The sequence below is a fragment of the Drosophila gunungcola genome, unplaced genomic scaffold, assembly GCF_025200985.1.
Source record: "Drosophila gunungcola strain Sukarami unplaced genomic scaffold, Dgunungcola_SK_2 000093F, whole genome shotgun sequence".
NCBI classification, from domain to species: Eukaryota; Metazoa; Arthropoda; class Insecta; order Diptera; family Drosophilidae; genus Drosophila; species Drosophila gunungcola.
In genome coordinates this window covers 72,115-91,122 of record NW_026453255.1, presented here as the reverse complement: position 1 = coordinate 91,122, position 19,008 = coordinate 72,115, and the positions used below count along the sequence as shown (strand labels likewise).

Sequence of the window (19,008 nt, the reverse complement as noted above, 5' to 3'; positions counted from 1 at the left end):
GTAAACAAAAAGGTAGAGCATCTGAAATACGATAGAAACGCACTCTACTCCCACATTTCACCTATACTCACCTCGGTGGCAACCTTTCGCTTTCACCACACCATCTAGCCTCCTCTTTCTTCGCCCCTCGTTCCATCTCTTTCTCGCTCTGTTTGCTTTTAGCGGATTCATTTTGATATTTTTGCTTAAATTACCCAACTGGCACGTTTTCTAAACCCCCAAAAATAAAAACCTCCCGTCGCACAGAAAAAAAAAAAAACAAATATATTCTCATCAATATTCCGTATTTTCATACTTCTGATTTTAAATGGAAAATATTTGGAATATCCTGATTGATAAAATTTCGAGTATTATTTTGACTTACATGTTGAAAATTCAACACTAGTAATTGAATATAAAAAAGAATTTGTGTTGGCATTTGCTTAGAATTTAACAAAGAAGCGACCGTTTTATAGCATTAGGCTATAAATCAAATTTCAAAAATTCCTTGAAATTTTTAAAAGAATTATCTTTTTTTTCCACTTTTGTAAAGTAGTGTGTTAGCCTTACAATTTCTGTCAGTGCAGTTGCTCTTCCTCTTCCTCCCACTTCCTCGACTTTTTCTATTAGATTCGCAGCGATGCGTAAGGTTTAATAAGCAGAGCGTGATATTCATTATCCACAAAGGCACAGGCAGGAAAAAAATAAATTAGGAGGTGTGGAATGGAGGGAAAATGTATTACGCCCGGCTCGTGTGGATTTTGCAATAATGCGAAATGAATACACACATAGAGAGAGAGAGAGGATGGGGAGGAGCGAGAAACAGCCATCCATCAGGACACTGGACCCCACCACGCCACCCTTCTAACAAAATAAATAAAGTACAAGCGGGAAAATCAAGTGAAATCAATTTAATACACTTTTCATCTGGGCCTGGAGCCGGGGTTGGCGGCGACATGGCAACCCTGTTGGAAATGGAAAAGTAAGATGAGGGGGCCGAGGGCTGAGGGCTGAGGGCGACCTGATTCATCTGTGATTCACCATCTTCAGAGCGGCTTCTTTGCCTGGCCTAATTTATTACATTTTAATGACTTTTTCATACACACGCCGGGGCAAGAGGATATACACGTCTAGAGTGGGATAGGCGCATAAATCGCATCTTGATATCGCATTGATATGCACGCTGGCACCGCTCAGGATGGGCCACATAATTAGAAATTAGAAGGAGCCAGGACAACGACACTCACACGATAAGGATCGTGACAAATACGGTTGGGATATAGGGCCTGGAAAAAACTCAAACTCAACTCGACTAGGGGATGGAAAACAATTTGTGGCAGGTCTGGCAATTTTCCGTTGAGTTTCCCATGAATATATCGCAGTTTTTCTTTACTTTTACTATTATGTTTGATATATTTTAATATCGATATTATTAAATAGTTATTGATGTAGATTTATAATAACTCAGACAGCAGCAAATATTCTTTGACACAAAAATCTGAAATCAATTATCGATAATCTGAAATTCGTATTTAACAATATACGTCCTAAAGTTCCTAACGCTAGTTGCTAACGCTAAACATCCGTAAATAAAACAATACGTATATCATCAAGTTTAAAGGAAAGAGATTGATGATTTACTGCCAAAGGCTTAGGTTATATGCTTTATGACCGCCACTTTCTCATTGGAGTTGTTATAAAACGCAAACTACACATTTGAGAAACTATACTTCTTTTGAGCTATTGTTTCCCAGTCTTTGCCCACTTTTCGATGTGTTTCCTTTAGTTTTCAACTGCGACTCCATCAAATTATATTCGAATCCGTCAGACTTTCTATGACTTCCTGTCTTGGGCAACCGACCGAACGAACACATTGCATAAGTTTCGCTCATCTTGACATCTGGTTGTTGCTGCCGTGCAGCAATGTTGTGTTGCGGCAACATCAGCAACTGTTAATGGCTTCGACAATTTGCATTTTCGGCAATCAAATAATGTTTGCCGTCGCCTGCAGTTGGCGTCATCGTTGCCACCGCCACAACCGTCACACCGCCACACCGCCGCATTACAATGCCCCAAAAGGGGTTGGGGGTGGTGGAAAGTGTTGGGGAGGGAAAGGGTAAGGGGGAAAAGCGGGAAAATGGAAAAGTGGGGGTGCGTGGTGGTTGGTGGTAGGTGCAAGCGTTGACAGGCTAATTACACATGCCAGTCACAAGTCACCGAGTGCGGCGGCAGTTCGGAAAGTGGTTATTTGGCTATTTGTCGTGCGGCCTTGTCGATGGAGTGTCGATGGTTGCGTCATAAATGCCCAATGTGTATTTTGATGATCAAATGCACCGTAAAAAATCAACTTAGCTAGATTCGATGGCTGGCAGTTATATCAAGTGCCCCTTAGAAACATAAGCTATCAAAAAATAATCATAAAACATATTGAAAAAGGGAAAACAAGACAGTTTAGTACTAAAAACATAATTACTTTTTTCTTTGTATGGAATATGTATACATTTTCAAATTTTATATATAAGAAACACTTTTTTTCTTCGTGCACAAATTGTACGAGCTAACCTGTAATTATCGCCCGAAAGTCTTCCAACTTAATTATGGGCCACGATCCCGGCAACTGTTGCACCCTCATCACTATATCATACTTCACATAACGACAGCTGGGCGATCAACTCAAAAAGCAACAAAAAAAAAAAAAAAAACCGGAACCTCTCACATTTCATCATCCCAATCTCGAATCTGTAAACTCCGAAACGAAAACCCTATAACTAAGACACTAATCCCATTATGGCACTTCAAACGCATGCCAGTCAGTCGTCCATTGCTGATGATTTCATATCAAACTGAAGATGACGAAGGGATGGATGGCTATGATTTAAAAACTGCTGTTTGGGGAGAGTGATTTTGAAATTTGAGGTAGCTCAGATTTTATCTGGTAAAAATCAAAGCTCGTTCCCTGCGGAGATAGGATTTTAAAGGCAAATAAATTTGGTGAAAATTTATTGCTCGTGTCAAGGTATAAACTACATTTTTAAAGAGTTCCCGTTGCGAATTTTCTTTTTTGAAGTGACATTTTCGACCACACCCACATTCACTAAAACTTTATTGCATTTCACCGATTTCCCTCAGTTTTTCTTCTCGGTTGATTGCATTCCAATCGATCTCTTAACGCCTTGCCAAAAACTTTTCCCACACCTCGACATAATGCTTAACCCTATTAGGCCACGCCCACTTAGTTGGATGTCTGTTTTAATTGCTGCCGTTGAGTGGCCCGCCCACTTTTCCACCGACCCCCCTCACTTTTTTCATTTTTTTTTTTTTGTGGTTTTTGGGTCTTGTGCAATTTGCATGCGATGTGTCGATGGGAGATGCCAAGAAGTTGCCAAGTGAAAATGTTTGCAGAACACTTTGAGTGCGGTTTTTCCAGGGGGAAGAAGGTGGTGGGGTGGAAAAATTACAGTTCATTGGAATACTCCTTTCACACTGCCATTTTTAGTTTGGCCATCTCTTTCTCGCTTTTCGGCCAGAATAAACATGTTAATTTCGAGAAATGCAAAATTTCTATAATCCGATTTAATGTTTTATTCATTCCGTCTGGAAAGGAGACAACGCACACACATCCATTTGAGCAATTAGAATTTTAAATTTCGCCTGCCTAGTCATCGACAGATTGAAGCTTACTTTTTGATAAATGTACAAGTACACCGAGAATAATAGGTTTTTTATTTGATACCCATAAAAAAAGTATCTGAACACAATGGTTTTTATAATCAAACAAGATGGAAAACAGTTTTTCAATTTGGTTCACATTTATGACTTAAACTACCAATCTCCGATTAATTTTTGATAAGGTGTTTACTTATTTTTTTTTTCAAAATTTTTGAGCTGTGAATGTCATTTTATTGACCATTTTAAAACGAGTTTAACGAGTAAAGAAGTTATAATTTTCGAGCTTTATTTTCCAAAATTGTACCCTATTTTTTTTTTTCAAGCTACAAAAGAATAAAAATTATATTGTTCTGTTTTAACATTTATTACTTTTATTAAAAAAGGACAAAAGGCGGTGTATAGAATATAGAGTTGATATTGCTTATAACAACTCGAACAAAAATTAAGGAACAACATCGGATGTGGCAATGTGAAACAGATATTTTTGTTTCCTGTGTATACATACATATACATGCAAAAACGGTATATGTATATGTCTTACTGTCAATATATTTTTATCGACATCGACGCACATTAACCTACTTTGGGCGCCATTTTTCTCGGCTTCTGCTCTGGCTTCTTTTCTCTGTCGTCTTTGTTTTTTGTTTTTGTTCTTTTTTCGTCTTTTGCTAATGTTGCTCCTCATCCTTGTTAGATATTCAAATTTTTCGGGTGACATGGCTGTGGAGGGGGACTTCCGAGGCTACAGGCGGTGTGTCAGCTGAAAGGGGGGTCAGCATCTGATTATGCGTTGACACCAATTTGATTTCGGGGAGAGATTGTGGGATTGTACTTAAACTTGCTTTTAGTGTGTTCAAGGAAACTTAAAGTTATTTAGTTGTATGTTTTTTAAGCAAGACTATAAATGATTATTTCTTGTCTTTTGATTATCATAATAGCGTTTATAGAACCCACTTTTATTAAAAAAAATATTTCAATTAGTTTATTGAATATTTCTTCAATGTTTTTAGGCTGAGTAGGCTTACAATTAAAACCTTTATTGGAATTCACAAATTTTGCATAGTTGCGACATTTAAAATAATAGTTTTCAAGTTTTTAGTTAATATTTGATATGTTTTGCTTACCAATAAATATGATTTCAATATACCTGCTAATAAAAACGATTTTCAGAGGCTAGCAAAATCCGCAATGTTTAGCTTTGAATAAAAGATGAATTCTATGAGAAAGGCTAAGAAAAGCCTGTGTTTAGACAAGGCTTTGCCCTGCTGTCCCTTTGTTTCTCGTCCTGGTCAAATATTATTTTGTATCGTGTATTTGCAGAAGGCTATCCCTTCCCAAGTTGTCGTTTCCTTGGATAGGTTTTTGGAGTTCATTCTGGTCTGGTCGTGGGTTCTTCGGTTTTATTTACTTTTAATTTACTTTTAATTATAAATTCATGCTTTCCTTGGCTGGGATTAAGCTTTAAATGCAAAGCGGTAAACAGGGACTTGATTTTTCTCCCAGGACTTTTCGTCTGCCTGTTTGCTTTGGCATTTCTCAAATGAGAAATGAAAAAAGCAAAGACAGCGGCGGCGGGATGGGCGAATAAAGGAGGAAATTGTTTGGGGATGCGTCATAAAATTTGTATTTGGGCCATATGATTTATGCCCCTCCAGTTGGCCTGGTCCCGGATATTTATACAGGCTCATCATTCGCTTCAGTGGGTGGCGTCTGTGCTCCCAGATCCTCTTGGAATTAATTTCAAGTTTCGCTTTCAGTTCTTTCAGCTCTGTTGTTTGTGGCTTTTGTTTATTTATAGCGTTTCCTTTGCCTTGGCCAACTAATTTAGATGATTGTGGGCAGGGCAGCCCACTTTGCTTAAGGCCTCCAACCATCTGGCCTCTCTATTAGTTCGAGAAAATTATTTTTGCTTTTGAAAGTATGAATATTTCACTTAATTGAAAGTACAGTTGAACTTCTCTGATCGGTTTTATGTAAACTTTAAAAATGTAAGGGCCTTAGATGGAAATTATATAAATAGATAATTAACTCTGTTCGTTTTTTTCCGTTTTAAAAGAACATTAGTCAAAAATACGTAAACAAAACAAATAAACCAACAATTTTGTTTGGTGCAACTTTGAAACAAGTCAAAACGGACATTAAGAAATGAAAAAAGCTAAAAAATATTTTCAAACTTTGTACGAACTTATAAACTTTATCTGATTGAAAAATATTTTTAGTTATTTAAAAATGTTCCCCTTTGTTTTCTTAAATTTGGCTCTTTTTTCGCCCTTATTTTGCGGTTCCTCGTCGGCTTCCTTTACGTATTTTTTTGCATTTGCTTTTGCTGCCTTTTGGTTTTCCATCTATCATCATCCCCATTTATACGCGCAAATATTTGCGCTTTACTGCGGATTTTCCTCCTTTTCCCTCCCCCACCCGTTGTTTTGCCATTTTCCCTCTTTTTTGGGCCGCTCTTCGTTGCCCTTTGTATGGATTTCCATTCAATGCGAATGCCGCGCAACGCAACGAGCCGAAATGAAAATGTTTAAATGAAAGATTGATTGGATTTTGATGAATTTCAGGCTACACACAGATACTCACATGTATACATCCTGACTTTTGCTGATATGTGTGCCGCACACACACAAACAGACTTTTTTTTTTTTTTTCTTAGTCCCTTGAGCTCGTTTTGTTGCTCATTGATAAGCGAACCATCGAAAAAAAAAGCACAAAAAGAGGACTGCACACTCAAAAATTACATTCAGATTAAAGTAAAGTAAATCAAGTCGAACAAAAAATGATGGGGAAAAAGGATAATATATCACTGATGCACGCTTTCTGGTTCACGATTCGAATTTGAGTTTAGCACATATGCAAAAAGCGTAAATTCGACCATGCAATCCAGTCGCTTTTCGCTAGGCAGTTATTTATATAAAGGCCTCAAATTGTCATTACATTTATTTCATCTTCGCTTACTTTATTTGCCATTGAAATAACAATAAACATATAAAAAGATTATACAAATGTTTGCTTATAACAATATTTAAATGGAAATTCCAATATATGGAATTAAAATAATTTATAAAAAACGACCAGATAAAAATCATCATTGTCATAATTTTAAAAACCATCGTTTTGTTCCACTTTAAGCAAGACCAAATGTATTCACATTTTTACCCTTAAAACCGATTAATAAGAAAGAATATAAATGTATACAGAAAAGGGTTCATCCATGCAGTTCCCAATGTTGTTTTTTAACAACTCTCGTGCCAATTTCCTATACCCGCCTATTTGCAACTGGCAAATGCTAATTCAAATGCAAAAAAATACCAACCGTGAGCAGACAATGAGATTTTTGGCAATGCAGGAAGTCGGAACGGCTTTCTGGTCCACGGCGGATGTATTTATTGGCTAATGCATTGCCCATATTTCCGTTCCCTTTTCTGCGACCATCAAGTGGACAATGTCCTGCGAGCTGTGAAAGTGTGTGGGTGCCTGGGGCATCATTAGGTTCATATGTCATCCCATAGATGCGAAGCGCACACGGAACTAATGAATTTTTCATAAATCCCATCCACCGTTCACCATCAAGGGTTGATGGCCCTGTCGATGGGGTGGCTTTTGCTTTCCGTTCCTTTTTTTTTTTTTTTTTTTTTTGGAAAATGGGAAATGGGAAACGGGTAACGGAAAACCGCCACCCACCATCCACCACCCGTCTGCGCTTGACACAAAAACCAGATTAAAAGATTATGTTGCAAATTAACTTGAGGGCGGTCACTGGACCCGAGGAGATCATCAGCATTATGCGTTATGAAATGCCAGAAAATTAATATGGTTGCGAAAGGCAGGCCTAGATTGTATAATTACTACACTGGCTGGTAGACTCGCTCGATAAGGATGTTTCCAATGAAAAATGTACAACTCGTGAAAAAACATTGGTATTATGGCTTTCATTATAATCAGACTTTTTACAATTTTTGTCTAGATTTTGCTCTTTTCTATAAACCACATAATTTTGGAAAAGTGGTCAAAAATATAAAAAATTTGCAGGTTTTAATGTATATTTATTGGGACATTTATAACAAGTTCATAAGGTTCATTAACAGTATTGTATGGCTGAAAAACCGAATTTTGGTCCGGAAATCAATTTTTTTTTTGGTTTAGAACCAAAATTAACAAATTTGCCACAAGATATATATAATTCTTACCTATCAAATCTTTAAATATGAAGTAATATCAAAAACCGAATTTATAATAAAATAAAAGTATATTTTAAAACGTTTTCGTTTGGAAATATAAAATAATAATATATTCCATAAAAATCCTCCCTATCCATGCCCACCTCTTTTTTGGGATCACAGGACCTTCGATAATTGATGGACCGGAAATAAAAAGCGGGCTTTTGGCAATCTGAAAATATGACCACGCCCACTGATTTGATTATTAGCCAGATGGGCGAGCATATTACTTTGCTTCATGGCAACGCCCAAAAGTGGTCAAAAGTGGGGGTGTTCCAGGATCTCTAGACTGCGAATTATTAGGGATGCTGTGTAGCTGTTTGTTGCTTTCTATTTTGTTGTTTTTCTGTTTTGCTGGTGGTGACTTTCCGTTGCACTTGCAGCTGCAGGAATCCCCGAGATCCGGGGACATGGCGATGGCGTCTAATTCAATTTATGCCATTTCAAATCGAAATCAAGGCATATTATTTTTTTCGAGGAGAAGGGAGAGAGGGCTGCCTGCCACGTGCTTGCCGGCCGATGACCCGCTGCGTTTTTTCGATTTCCCAATTTCTGTCCGGCGTTTTTGCCCGCTTTTCCTCCTTGGGCAATTTCCGTTATTAGCTCGATTGATTTTATTGCCACACTTCTGGCAAATATTAAAAATCTTTCTGCTGCCCAGCAGGTGGTGGCGGGAGGGGTGGCGTTTTTTTTTTTTTTGTAGGCGGGCAAGGGAGAAAAGACCAACTAAATTTCAGCAGCTTTACCCAAGTTTTTCGCCGGAGTGTGTTTGCCTTGGAGCGTCGGCGACATTGCTGCATAATCCTTTGGCAAACACCCTCGATACCTACGTATCCTTTTTTCGCCGAGCTCAAGCAGCCGTCGTCACTCGACAAACACAATTAATAAGCGCTTGGAAAAATGTTTGAGGCGCTTATCGCGCGACGCTTTTCAGGCCTTTCCTCTTGCCTTTTCCACTTTCCTCTTTCCAATTTTCCCCTTTCACCGTTTTCCGATTTTCACTCTGGCAAAGAGGCGTCTGACAGACAAATCCAGAGGCGGCAGCGGGAAAATAGGGGAAATTGGAAAAGTCGACTGGGGAATGCCCTCTGGAAGGAGAGGAAATTAAATAGGAGTTTGTGCTGCAGGGAAAATCATTTTTATTTGCCTTTATCGTTGGCTGTTACCCGTCTATGCCTATGCTTTTATTTTTCCTGAACTTTTAGGTGTTTTTTTTTTTATTAAACATAAGCCATGTAAATGAAAAATTTAATAAATAAGGGCAAAGTCGAAAAATTCTGTATAAAAATACTTCATAAATGGTTATACACTTCAAAAAGATCTGAGCTTAAATTTTTTTTAATTTTCATGTGTTTCTATTAAGAAATACCCCTCTTAATTCATTGCATATTTAATTTTATATCTTTATTCATAGATTTTATTTTTTTTTTTATTATGTTACTGCTATGAATACAATTTGGGGCTTCTCTATGCAAACCGAAAATACTTTAAAATATATGCCCTTTAATAGATTATTTATTCCGTAGTTAAACTGCAAAAACCGCCAACTCTAATTAAATTCACTGAATTTATCTTCACAGGGTATGATCAAGCGCCGATGTGTTTGTGTCTGTGGGTTGTGTAAATAATTAATCTAGAAGTGACAGCAATTAAAGGCGCTTTTCAAACTTGCCAAAACTGTAAATATTTAATAAGGGCCATAAACAGGCAAAATGATGAGCAGCAAACGAGTGGAGCGTGCATTGGGTTAAGGTTGATGGGTGGTTGGGTGGGTAGTTTATTGAGTGGTTGGGTGCCCGAAGGGGGTGGTGCCGTCCTTGTCAAACAAAGCGGCGTGCGGCATTTGCTGATAATGACGTCGCGGAAAACCCCCTTGTTTTGTTCTAGCCTCTGTTGCTGGTGTGTACCATCGCAAAATTATCAACTCAACGGCTGCAAAGTAAAAAAAGAAAAACACAACAGAGCAAAAAAAAGGGAGCAAGCGGTCTGTGCGACCCTTAATAACATTAATTCCGCCGTCATAACAAAAATTTAGCATGGCAACTTGCAGGGGCACAAAAAAAAAAAATCAAAAGGATGAACCAGAGAGCGCAGTTAAAAACGCTTTGATCATTGGCAGTCGCCGCCCCTCCCACGGCCACGGCCACGCCCCCTGGCGACTGGCAGCTCCCTCGGGGTGTTATTAGTCGCCCGGCTTCACCCAGGGGCCCAGTGGAGGGTTAAGGCCGGGATTTCGTTTTTATTCTGCAGAATCATCAGCCATGAGAGCGCGCGTAACTGATATCCCCCCAGCCCACACCACTGGCTGCCATTTTAAGATCATTTACCTTTCGGTTTAGTCGCGAACTTACAATTTGTTGAGCAACCTAAGTGGGAGAAAAATGTGGCAATAAAATGGGGGAATTCACAAGACTGTGTGGGGGGATTTATGAGATTGTTAATTAAATATTTGCTGCAAGCTGAGGTTTGTGCTAAGGGAATGTTAGAAAAAATACGGATAGTGCATAGTTTTTCATTAAATTAAATCAGAAATTGAATAAAAAAATCTTTTCAGTAACTTTGTTTAATTTATGCAAACAACGTTTCATTTAGAGAAACATTAAAATTTTTTAAACATTATGCATTTGATAATAATAATCGGTATTTGTTGAACAAAAGAAAATGTATTATTTCAAAATGTATGAAAATTGCTTTCGTAAATTAACTTTTATGATTGATCTCTTTAGGAAAAAAATTCCAAGCACTTGTTTCAATTTTTGTTGCGATTTTGTTGTAATAAGTTTCATGTGCCTCCTTAATATTGCGTGCATTGGAGCATGGAAAATTCGGGTAGTCTTTTTGCCCCAAACTCTTTGCTTCAAACGAAAATTGTGCAAAAAAAAAAAAATATTAATAATAAAGGGATAGCAGAAAATGGAAATAAATCGTGTATAAAAAATTGTTCAAGGGGTTGCATTTTTGTTTGACAGCGTTGGCTAAATTCATCACCCCCTCGTCCCGCTTTTCCTCTCATTTTCCACCCACTCTTGGTCTCTCCTTTATCTCCTTCTCTGGATATCCTTTCGCTCCTTTATTCGCTTGTTGCTTTTACGCTCGATAAAAATTGCTCATACGCGTGGTGGTCGTGAGTGTGTGTGTGTTTTCCCCTGTGGGCGTGATTACCTGCCTCTTCTCCACCCACCGTCCCCTGACCTACTCGCCCACCCACCCCTCCCACTTTTCGTCCTTGTTTCCACTACGCCCTTTGCCTCGTGTCCTGCGAAGAGCGGCAAAAGAAAATTTAATAAAAGCGCAAATTAATTTTGCGTCCAACCCTCGTTTTTCCTCCTATTTTCTTCCTCTTCTGTAGTTAGATACAAGTTTTGTTGTTGTTTGTGTTGTGTTCCGTAAAAGTTTTGCTCTTTCGTTTTCTTTTTCCGCCATCGTCTTCCTTTATTTTTGGCCAAGAGTTTGAGTTTGGCGCTGGCGCTTAATTTATGGTCTCTGGGGCGCTGTCTACAGATTTATGCATAATTTGTAAATGAAAGTCAGAAACTAATTAATTGATTTGCCCCTCCGCTTTCCCCGTCTAGCAACACCGCCGCAAAATTTTTCCCCAAAACTTTCTTTGTCTGCTCCTCCTGCGTTGCGATATTCTTTTGTTTTTCAACTCGCTGCCTTTTGTCTCAGACAGGAAGAAAAGAAAATTATGCTCAAAGGAAAAGCGGTTGCGGGAAATGAGAGATAAATATGGTTGAGCTGGAAAAATTTTGAAATCTTTCGGAATTTAGTAAGAGGTCGAGAAAAAACTTCAGTAGTCGAACTAAATAGGTAGATATGTAGGAAAACATGTGATTTTAAGGGAAACACCGGGATTTAAATGAATATATATGAATTAGAAATTAAATTAAAACTATCATAAGCAATAAGAATGAATTATCACTAATGGATTACAAATATTAGTTAAAAATGCATTCTCTTTTAAAAGTATTAATACATCTTTTTATTTGATACTCTTTTTTTGTAATTTATATTTCGGATTGGCCTTTTTTTTCTATTTAAGTGGTGTTAAGTGTTTTTTTCTTGTGGAAACAAAGTGCTTTATTTTAAATACTTTTTTTTACCTTTTAGCTTTGTTATTTATCATAGTTTATTTATTATTTGGGTACGTAGACTTACCAAAGTCTTGTATCTAATCATTTGTTTCCAACAATTATTTGACACTCATTCTTCGCTGGAAAAATCTCTGTTTTTTCTTGGCCAATTTTAGCACTTTTCGAATGCGTGACAGGACAATGAAATTGCTCTGATTTGGTTGCAGTTGCAGTTGCAGATGGTAATGTTGCACGTAGCCTTTCGCCACAGTTTGTTGTTCACCCATTTCCCCTGCTCTGTCTCTTTCACTCCCAGTATGGCTCTGTCCTCTCTTCTTCGCTGGTGTGCTATCCCTTTTTATACCCTTGCAGAGGGTATTATAATTTCAGTCAGAAGTTTGCAACGCAGTGAAGGAGACGTTTCCGACCCTATAAAGTATATATATTCTTGATCAGCATCACTAGGAGAGTCGATCTAGCCATGTCCGTCTGTCCGTCTGTCCGTCTGTCCGTCTGTCCGTCCGTTTATATGCAAACTAGTCTCTCAGTTTTAAAGCTATCTGCATGAAACTTTCCCAAAAGTTGTCTTTCTATTGCAGGTAGTATATAAGTCGGAACGAGCCGGATCGGACGACTATAGCATATAGCTCCCATAGGAACAATCGGAAAAATAAATGAAAAAAAATTATAACTTTGCTGTTTTTTAATTTTTTGTTTAGTTCTTCGACATATAGTAATGGTAAAATATTTCCGATTTACGGTTTAAATTTCATCAAAATCGGACGACTATAGCATATAGCTCCCATAGGAACAATCGGAAAAATAAATGAAAAAAAATTATAACTTTGCTGTTTTTTAATTTTTTGTTTAGTTCTTCGAGATATAGTAATGGTTTAATATTTCAAAATTACGGTTTCAATTTCATCAAAATCGGACGACTATAGCATATAGCTCCCATAGGAACAATCGGAAAAATAAATGAAAAAAATTATAACTTTTCTGTTTTTTAATTTTTTGTTTAGTTCTTCGACATATAGCAATGTTTAATTATTTCAGAATTATGGTATAAATTTTATCAAAATCGGACGTCTATAGCATATAGCTCCCATAGAAATAATAAAAATATATAAAATAACTATCTAATAATTGAGCTGCAAATAATCATAGTTTCAATGTTTTTTTTTAGCACATACTCAAGTAAATCATAATTTAAATGTTTTCAAAAGTATTTAATTAATGCAATAGCTGCAAGGGTATATGAACTTCGGCTTGCCGAAGTTTGCTTTCCTTCTTGTTATTGTGTGTTATTATTGATTTCGCGCTTCATTTTTCTAGCACGTTTTCAGCGCTTCACACACAGCGTGTAATTTTGTTTGGATTTATCTTGGTTGCCTGGCCTCGTACTCTCATCATGCCCTCTCTTTCTGCCCTTCTCATGCCCACTTTCTTTCTCTTCTTCAAGTTTCTATGTGTGTGTGTGTATTTGAAATTTGGCGAAAATCACGTTTTTGGTGGGCGTTTTGTTAGTTTTCGCTTTGTGAGGCACGAATCCGATGACGGCAGCCAAGGGTTAAGGGGCGAAGGCGGCGGGCAGTGTTAACCCAACAATGCCAGAAAAACTAAATTCATAGTTTTGTTCCACTTCCACTCAACATATTCTAGTATGTGTGGGTGGCCCATTGAAAACTTTGCACAAAATGTTCAATGGCCCCGAGGCTCGATCGTTTTTGTAGGGGAAAAGCAACTAAAATTTGGAAAATGGGAAAATAGAAAATTCTAGTAAAAGGAGAAAAGGCCATGGAAAAGGCAAAGTATATACAACTGGTTTAGCAGTTGTTGTTGCTGCTTCCGTCAAGGGGAAATCTATTAGTTCAGGTTGGCCACTTTTATTTTATATTTCTTTTATTTTTTTTTAGAAATCGTGAAACAAAACTCAATAAACAACAAATGGGAAGGGAAATATTACTTGTATTTAATTGTAAAAAAAGTATTTGATATTTAAAAAAAAGTAGAATGTAGAAAAAAGGTGCTGAAGTCTAAAGGGTAAAACCCAACAACAAATACTTGGGTTCACAAAACTGGAAGTAGTATTTAACAAAAATTTAAGGTAATGGAGGGTGTTTAAAAAAGTGCAACAATATATTTTCAACACCCTTTTAAGTCATTTCGAAACCCAAGTGATTTCTGTGGCACCTACCATTAATTGACCTTTCTTGATAATTTCTAAATCTGTTTCGAGCTTTCTTAATATACATACCAGCAATAATGAAGATTTTAAAATAAATTATAATAGCGGGAAAATTCCCGCATTCAGTGCCCACGTTTTGGGTTAATTGTTTGGCACTAAAAAGTAGTCCTTCAATTTAATGGCAAAACTTGCTCTTAAACGCTGTTTACCCCACTGGATTTATGTCCCTTTCACGCAAACTATCGCCATCTCTCAGTTGCTTCCCCACGGACAGTGCAAAAACTGTATTTATTATCACAAAGTGGAATAAACAGAAACAGAATTTAATAAAAGGCAAACTTTTTCTGCAGCTGCTGCTGTTGTTGATTGCAAATGAAATGAATATTATTTGATTGAATAACGAGAGCGTCGGGTAAAATATAATTGCTAGCAATCTTTGTTATGCGTTGCTTTTAAATCCAAATTAAATTAAACAATCAAGCACACGCGCGCACACACAAAAACACACAAATGCATCCTACAAACTGCCATTTTGAGTTACAAAATGCGCTGCACTTAAAAGTGTGCAACATTTTTTGTGCGCTTTTTTTTTTGTTTTACCCCACTCCATATTGCGTGTGCACAACTTTCGTCGAGTGTCATGGTGGTGTTGCGTTAGTGGTGCTGCTGGGGAAAGTGCGGAGAAAGTAGGATGAACGTGGGGCTGCTGTTGTGGTTGGTCAACGGCAATAATAATGGCAACAATATACACACGACGTGCAAAAACGGGATAGAGCGGAGTGGGCAACATACAAACTGCTGCCAAATGTATGCACAGGAAGCATTTGTAATGCCCCCGCCAGCAGCGCGAGGAAATTCCCATCTCCCATCTCCCTTCTCCTTGGCCTCTTTCCTCAAATTCTCCCCCAGCGCTTTCCACCGCTTTTCCCTCGCTTTTCCCCCTCTTTTCCAACTTTCCCCCAGCTGTGCTTCCGCTGCTATGTCGCCTGCTGGTCAAGCAATTTTTTTCAAAATTGGCGCCACGAACTTGAAGGTACTCCTTTTAATTATTAACGTAAAAAAAATATATCACAAAATAATTTTTTCAATAAAAAATAAATAGGTATATATACAAATAGTTTAAGATGTATTTGGCACATCTAAGTTTGCTCAAAAATGAAATGCAAATGCTTAAAGAAGCTAAAGGAGATTTAATTTTTAAATTTGTATTTTCTACACGTTTTTATTTTAGTAATAATACAAAATTTTTTAAGTTTTTTTTTTTTCTGTTGATTCAATTAAAAACTGATGCGAACTTGCTTGGTTTTCATCTATTAAAACTTGTCGAGATTGTATTGAAAACGATTAATTTTTTGTATTATTGCCTATCACCAATTAACACCATAAAATATATATTTTAATTATTTTAACATTTTTTCCCGTATTCTTTAAGTTTGAAACTCCCTAATTTCAAGGGTATCAAAACTCAGCGGCAACAAAACGTTGCGTGTGTGTGTGAGCCACCATTTAGTGGGATATGGGGGTGGTGGGTTGACTGAGGGAAGGGGGTGGTGGCGCCTAACCCGCAGGGCCGCTTGGCAGACTGTTTATGGTTTTTGGCTACAACTTAATTTAAATTGTTTAATTCTATTATTGTTGCTAATAAATCACAGGCACAGCTTGCGCTGCTCGCTGGCTGGCTTAGCATTTGCTAAGCTGTCCCGAACTCACATAGATATACACGCACACACACACCCGCACACACACACACGCACGCAGATGCACATTTGTCTTGTGCCTGCTGGTGTAAGCGGCTTTCTGCTCCCGTCTCTTTCTCAACCATTGCAGCCATCTCTTTCACTCTGGCCCCCTGGGTGCTATTCATTGTTTTGTTTTGCATGCCTTCCGTCCCTTTCTTGCTATAAATTATACTGATCTAGTAACTTTTGTGGCAAAAACTCGTAAATTTAAAGCTTGATTTTTACGTTTTTTTGTGTGTTTGAAAATTTTGAATATGAAATATCAGATAACTTTGGGGGATTATTATACGGCTGGTTTGGCAAAACTAGTTTATTCGCTGGCCATTGCAAAGACCTAAAATTTCATTCAAAAATCAAAAAAAAAAAGTAAAGCCCGCACACAACAACCGCATGTCAAATGCAGGCCAAAACGCCCAGGACAAGGGGGGCGTTTGAAGGGGGCGTGGCGAACGCTTGACCAGCCGGCGACCGCTTGACATGGCCATAAATAACAAAGCCAAAATGGCGGCCAAAGCGTAGAACCGCAGGCAAAACGAGAAAACACGCTGGAGTCGAAAAGCCAAAACGGGCCAAAATCAAACCAAAAAGCAAAACGAAGAGATACGAGTAGGGCCAAATGTGATATGTCAAATGCACGCGACAGCCACTGACGATGAGCTCGGTACAATGACAATGATGTTGGGCTGTTGGGCAGTTGGGCAGAGAATAAAAATAAGCATGGAATGGATGGCCCAGATAAGGTCCTTAAAACGGGTTAAAACGCGTGTCTGCCACTGGCTTTTACGTCGACTGTACTTGGCCAATGCGAGTTTCAAGCACTCCGGTTACAGCTGCTGACGCGTCAAAATATGATATTGTTGTCAAAGGATTGAGTAATATTTAAAGAATTTTTTTACCTTTTATAAATGATAACCAAAAGGTAAAACCCTTATAGTGTTACATGACAATTATTAAAAAAAAAAAAGAAAAGCGTTGGAAGTTATGTAAAATTAAAATACGTTAGAAATTAGGATCCAAGTCATTAATGTACTAAAGACCATTTATGACATTAAAACTTGAAATTAAACGAAATAAATAAACAAAACGCTTTAATCAAAGTCCATGTAGTCTAAGGCTCTGGGCTTTCTTTTATTGGCACTTTGCTGTCAAGAAAAGCAAATATTTTCTTGCAAATAATAATAATTTCTGCAAGGTATTTGATAAAACCAAATCAAATCAATACAAACTTCTCAAGAAAACAAAAATATTAAATAGCCCCTAGAGGCATGACTTTTGACATTTATATACGAAATGGTAAACAATTATAAAGAGGAAAATAAAAAATATATATAAGCCTTAATGGTTTAGAGCTCGATTCAAAAGAGTTTACTTCCCAAAAATCTCAGCCATTACAGGTGGTAAAAAGAGAACGATTAAAATCTGTGCCAACTGCGAGATGCCTTCGGCAGCTTCACATATTCATTTTCATCTATCGCTTGGATCCACAAAAATGTTTTTGAGCTGCGGAGGCAGCAAAAGTTGTAATTTCTGGTGCATACTTGCAGGCGGCGCCTGAAAATGGCAGCTACACACACACACGCACTCACGGAAATTCCAACAATGGCGGCAGTTATCGAGAAATGGCAGCAGCGACTGCATTTCCGCTTAATGTTGAGCGATAATAAAACACAAACAGCAACAAAAATCGCCCAACTCTGGCGGCCGGGAATAATAAAACTTTTTTTTCTCTTTTTACCCATTCTCGCCCGTACAATGGCCGCGCACACATGCATTGATTTATGTTTTTTAATTTAAAATTTCCGCATCACTTAACCGTTAAAAATAATAATAACAATAACAGCGGGCCGCGGCAACAACAATAAGCCTTTGTCCACGAGGATGGGATTTAAATATTGTAACAGCGTCAAACGAGAGGCCAATGTGGAGCGAAAATTTTTGCACATGTTTTAATTTCCGCATTACAAGCAAGGCAGCACTGGGCGAAAATTGTCAAGATTAAATGGAACTGTGCTGCAAAGAGGATGCATTTCTTTGTATACATAATTATTTTCCCCAGTGCTTTTGGAATTTTTTATACAGAATGGAATGATTTTATACAGATCGATTAAGTCCTGTATTTGGCTTCTTAAAAGCAAACATATCAACAAATTTGGTGTATTTATTTTTAAGAACGTGCTTTGAATTTTATAATATTTAAGCTAATATGTAAAAAAGCTAAATAATTATATATTTTAATATTCAAAAACATATCTTAAAACAAAATAAAGTTTTTAAAATATTAATTTCCAGAAAAGGTTAACATATTTAACATATATTTTAATGGAAATTCGGACAACAAGTCAGAGATTTTGTTTTGAATTCATTCATATAGGACTCCTTAATTTAATTTTTGATTGTGGTGACCAAAAAAAATAAGCCATGAAATAATAGGCGGTTGCACTTAACATTTTCTGAATAAGATGAGTGTTAAATTAATATTACGAAAGCATCAAAATAAAACTTATGTGGTTTTAAATGAAGGCCTTAGACTACAGTTTTAGACTTTTTGGTATAGAAATTAGTTTAAAAATCATAGGGAATATATTATTTAGTATATAGTACTTATGCTTCAATGCTGTCTATTAGCTTTGTAACATTTGTGTTTAAGTGCACCCAAAAAACTGACCGCTTCTCTTGTCTTCTGTTTTCCAGACTGGGCGGCCACCCACAACAGATGCCGCAGAGCATGTCAACTGGCAGCAACACAATCGGCCACGGCGGCATCGATCGCGGCGGCGTTGGACTGCCGATGGGCGCCGGCACCATGCCCGGCGGTGTGGGCGGTGGCCAGGTGGGCGTGGCCGGTGGACAGCAAGTGGGCGTCGGACCGCCCGGGAGCGGTAACGGTGGCAATTGCCAGATAAGCGGCTCACAGCCGCTGGTCATGCCCGGATTCCCGTTGCGTAATTCCCACTCAGCCCATGCACCGCATTATTCGCCATATTCGCCATCCAGGTGAGTTTCCATCGGCACAATGGCACATATCCGCGAATCAAAGGGGGGGGCCCAAAATATGTATCAGGCCCAGGGTCGCAGTGAACAGTGAACAGTGAACACTCTTCGAGTGAGTGAGCGTTAAATTGAGTGAGAAGTGGGGGTGC

At 37.9% G+C, this 19,008-nt stretch overlaps 1 protein-coding gene across 1 annotated transcript in view; it reads left to right on the top strand.

Moving 5' to 3' along the window:
- Nucleotides 1-19,008, top strand: part of LOC128265097 (teneurin-a) — a 246,366-nt gene that overhangs the window by 163,970 nt on the left and 63,388 nt on the right. Inside the window, 1 exon segment of the mRNA XM_053000913.1 lies at nt 18,560-18,862. Coding sequence (XP_052856873.1) covers nt 18,560-18,862 — 303 coding nt within the window.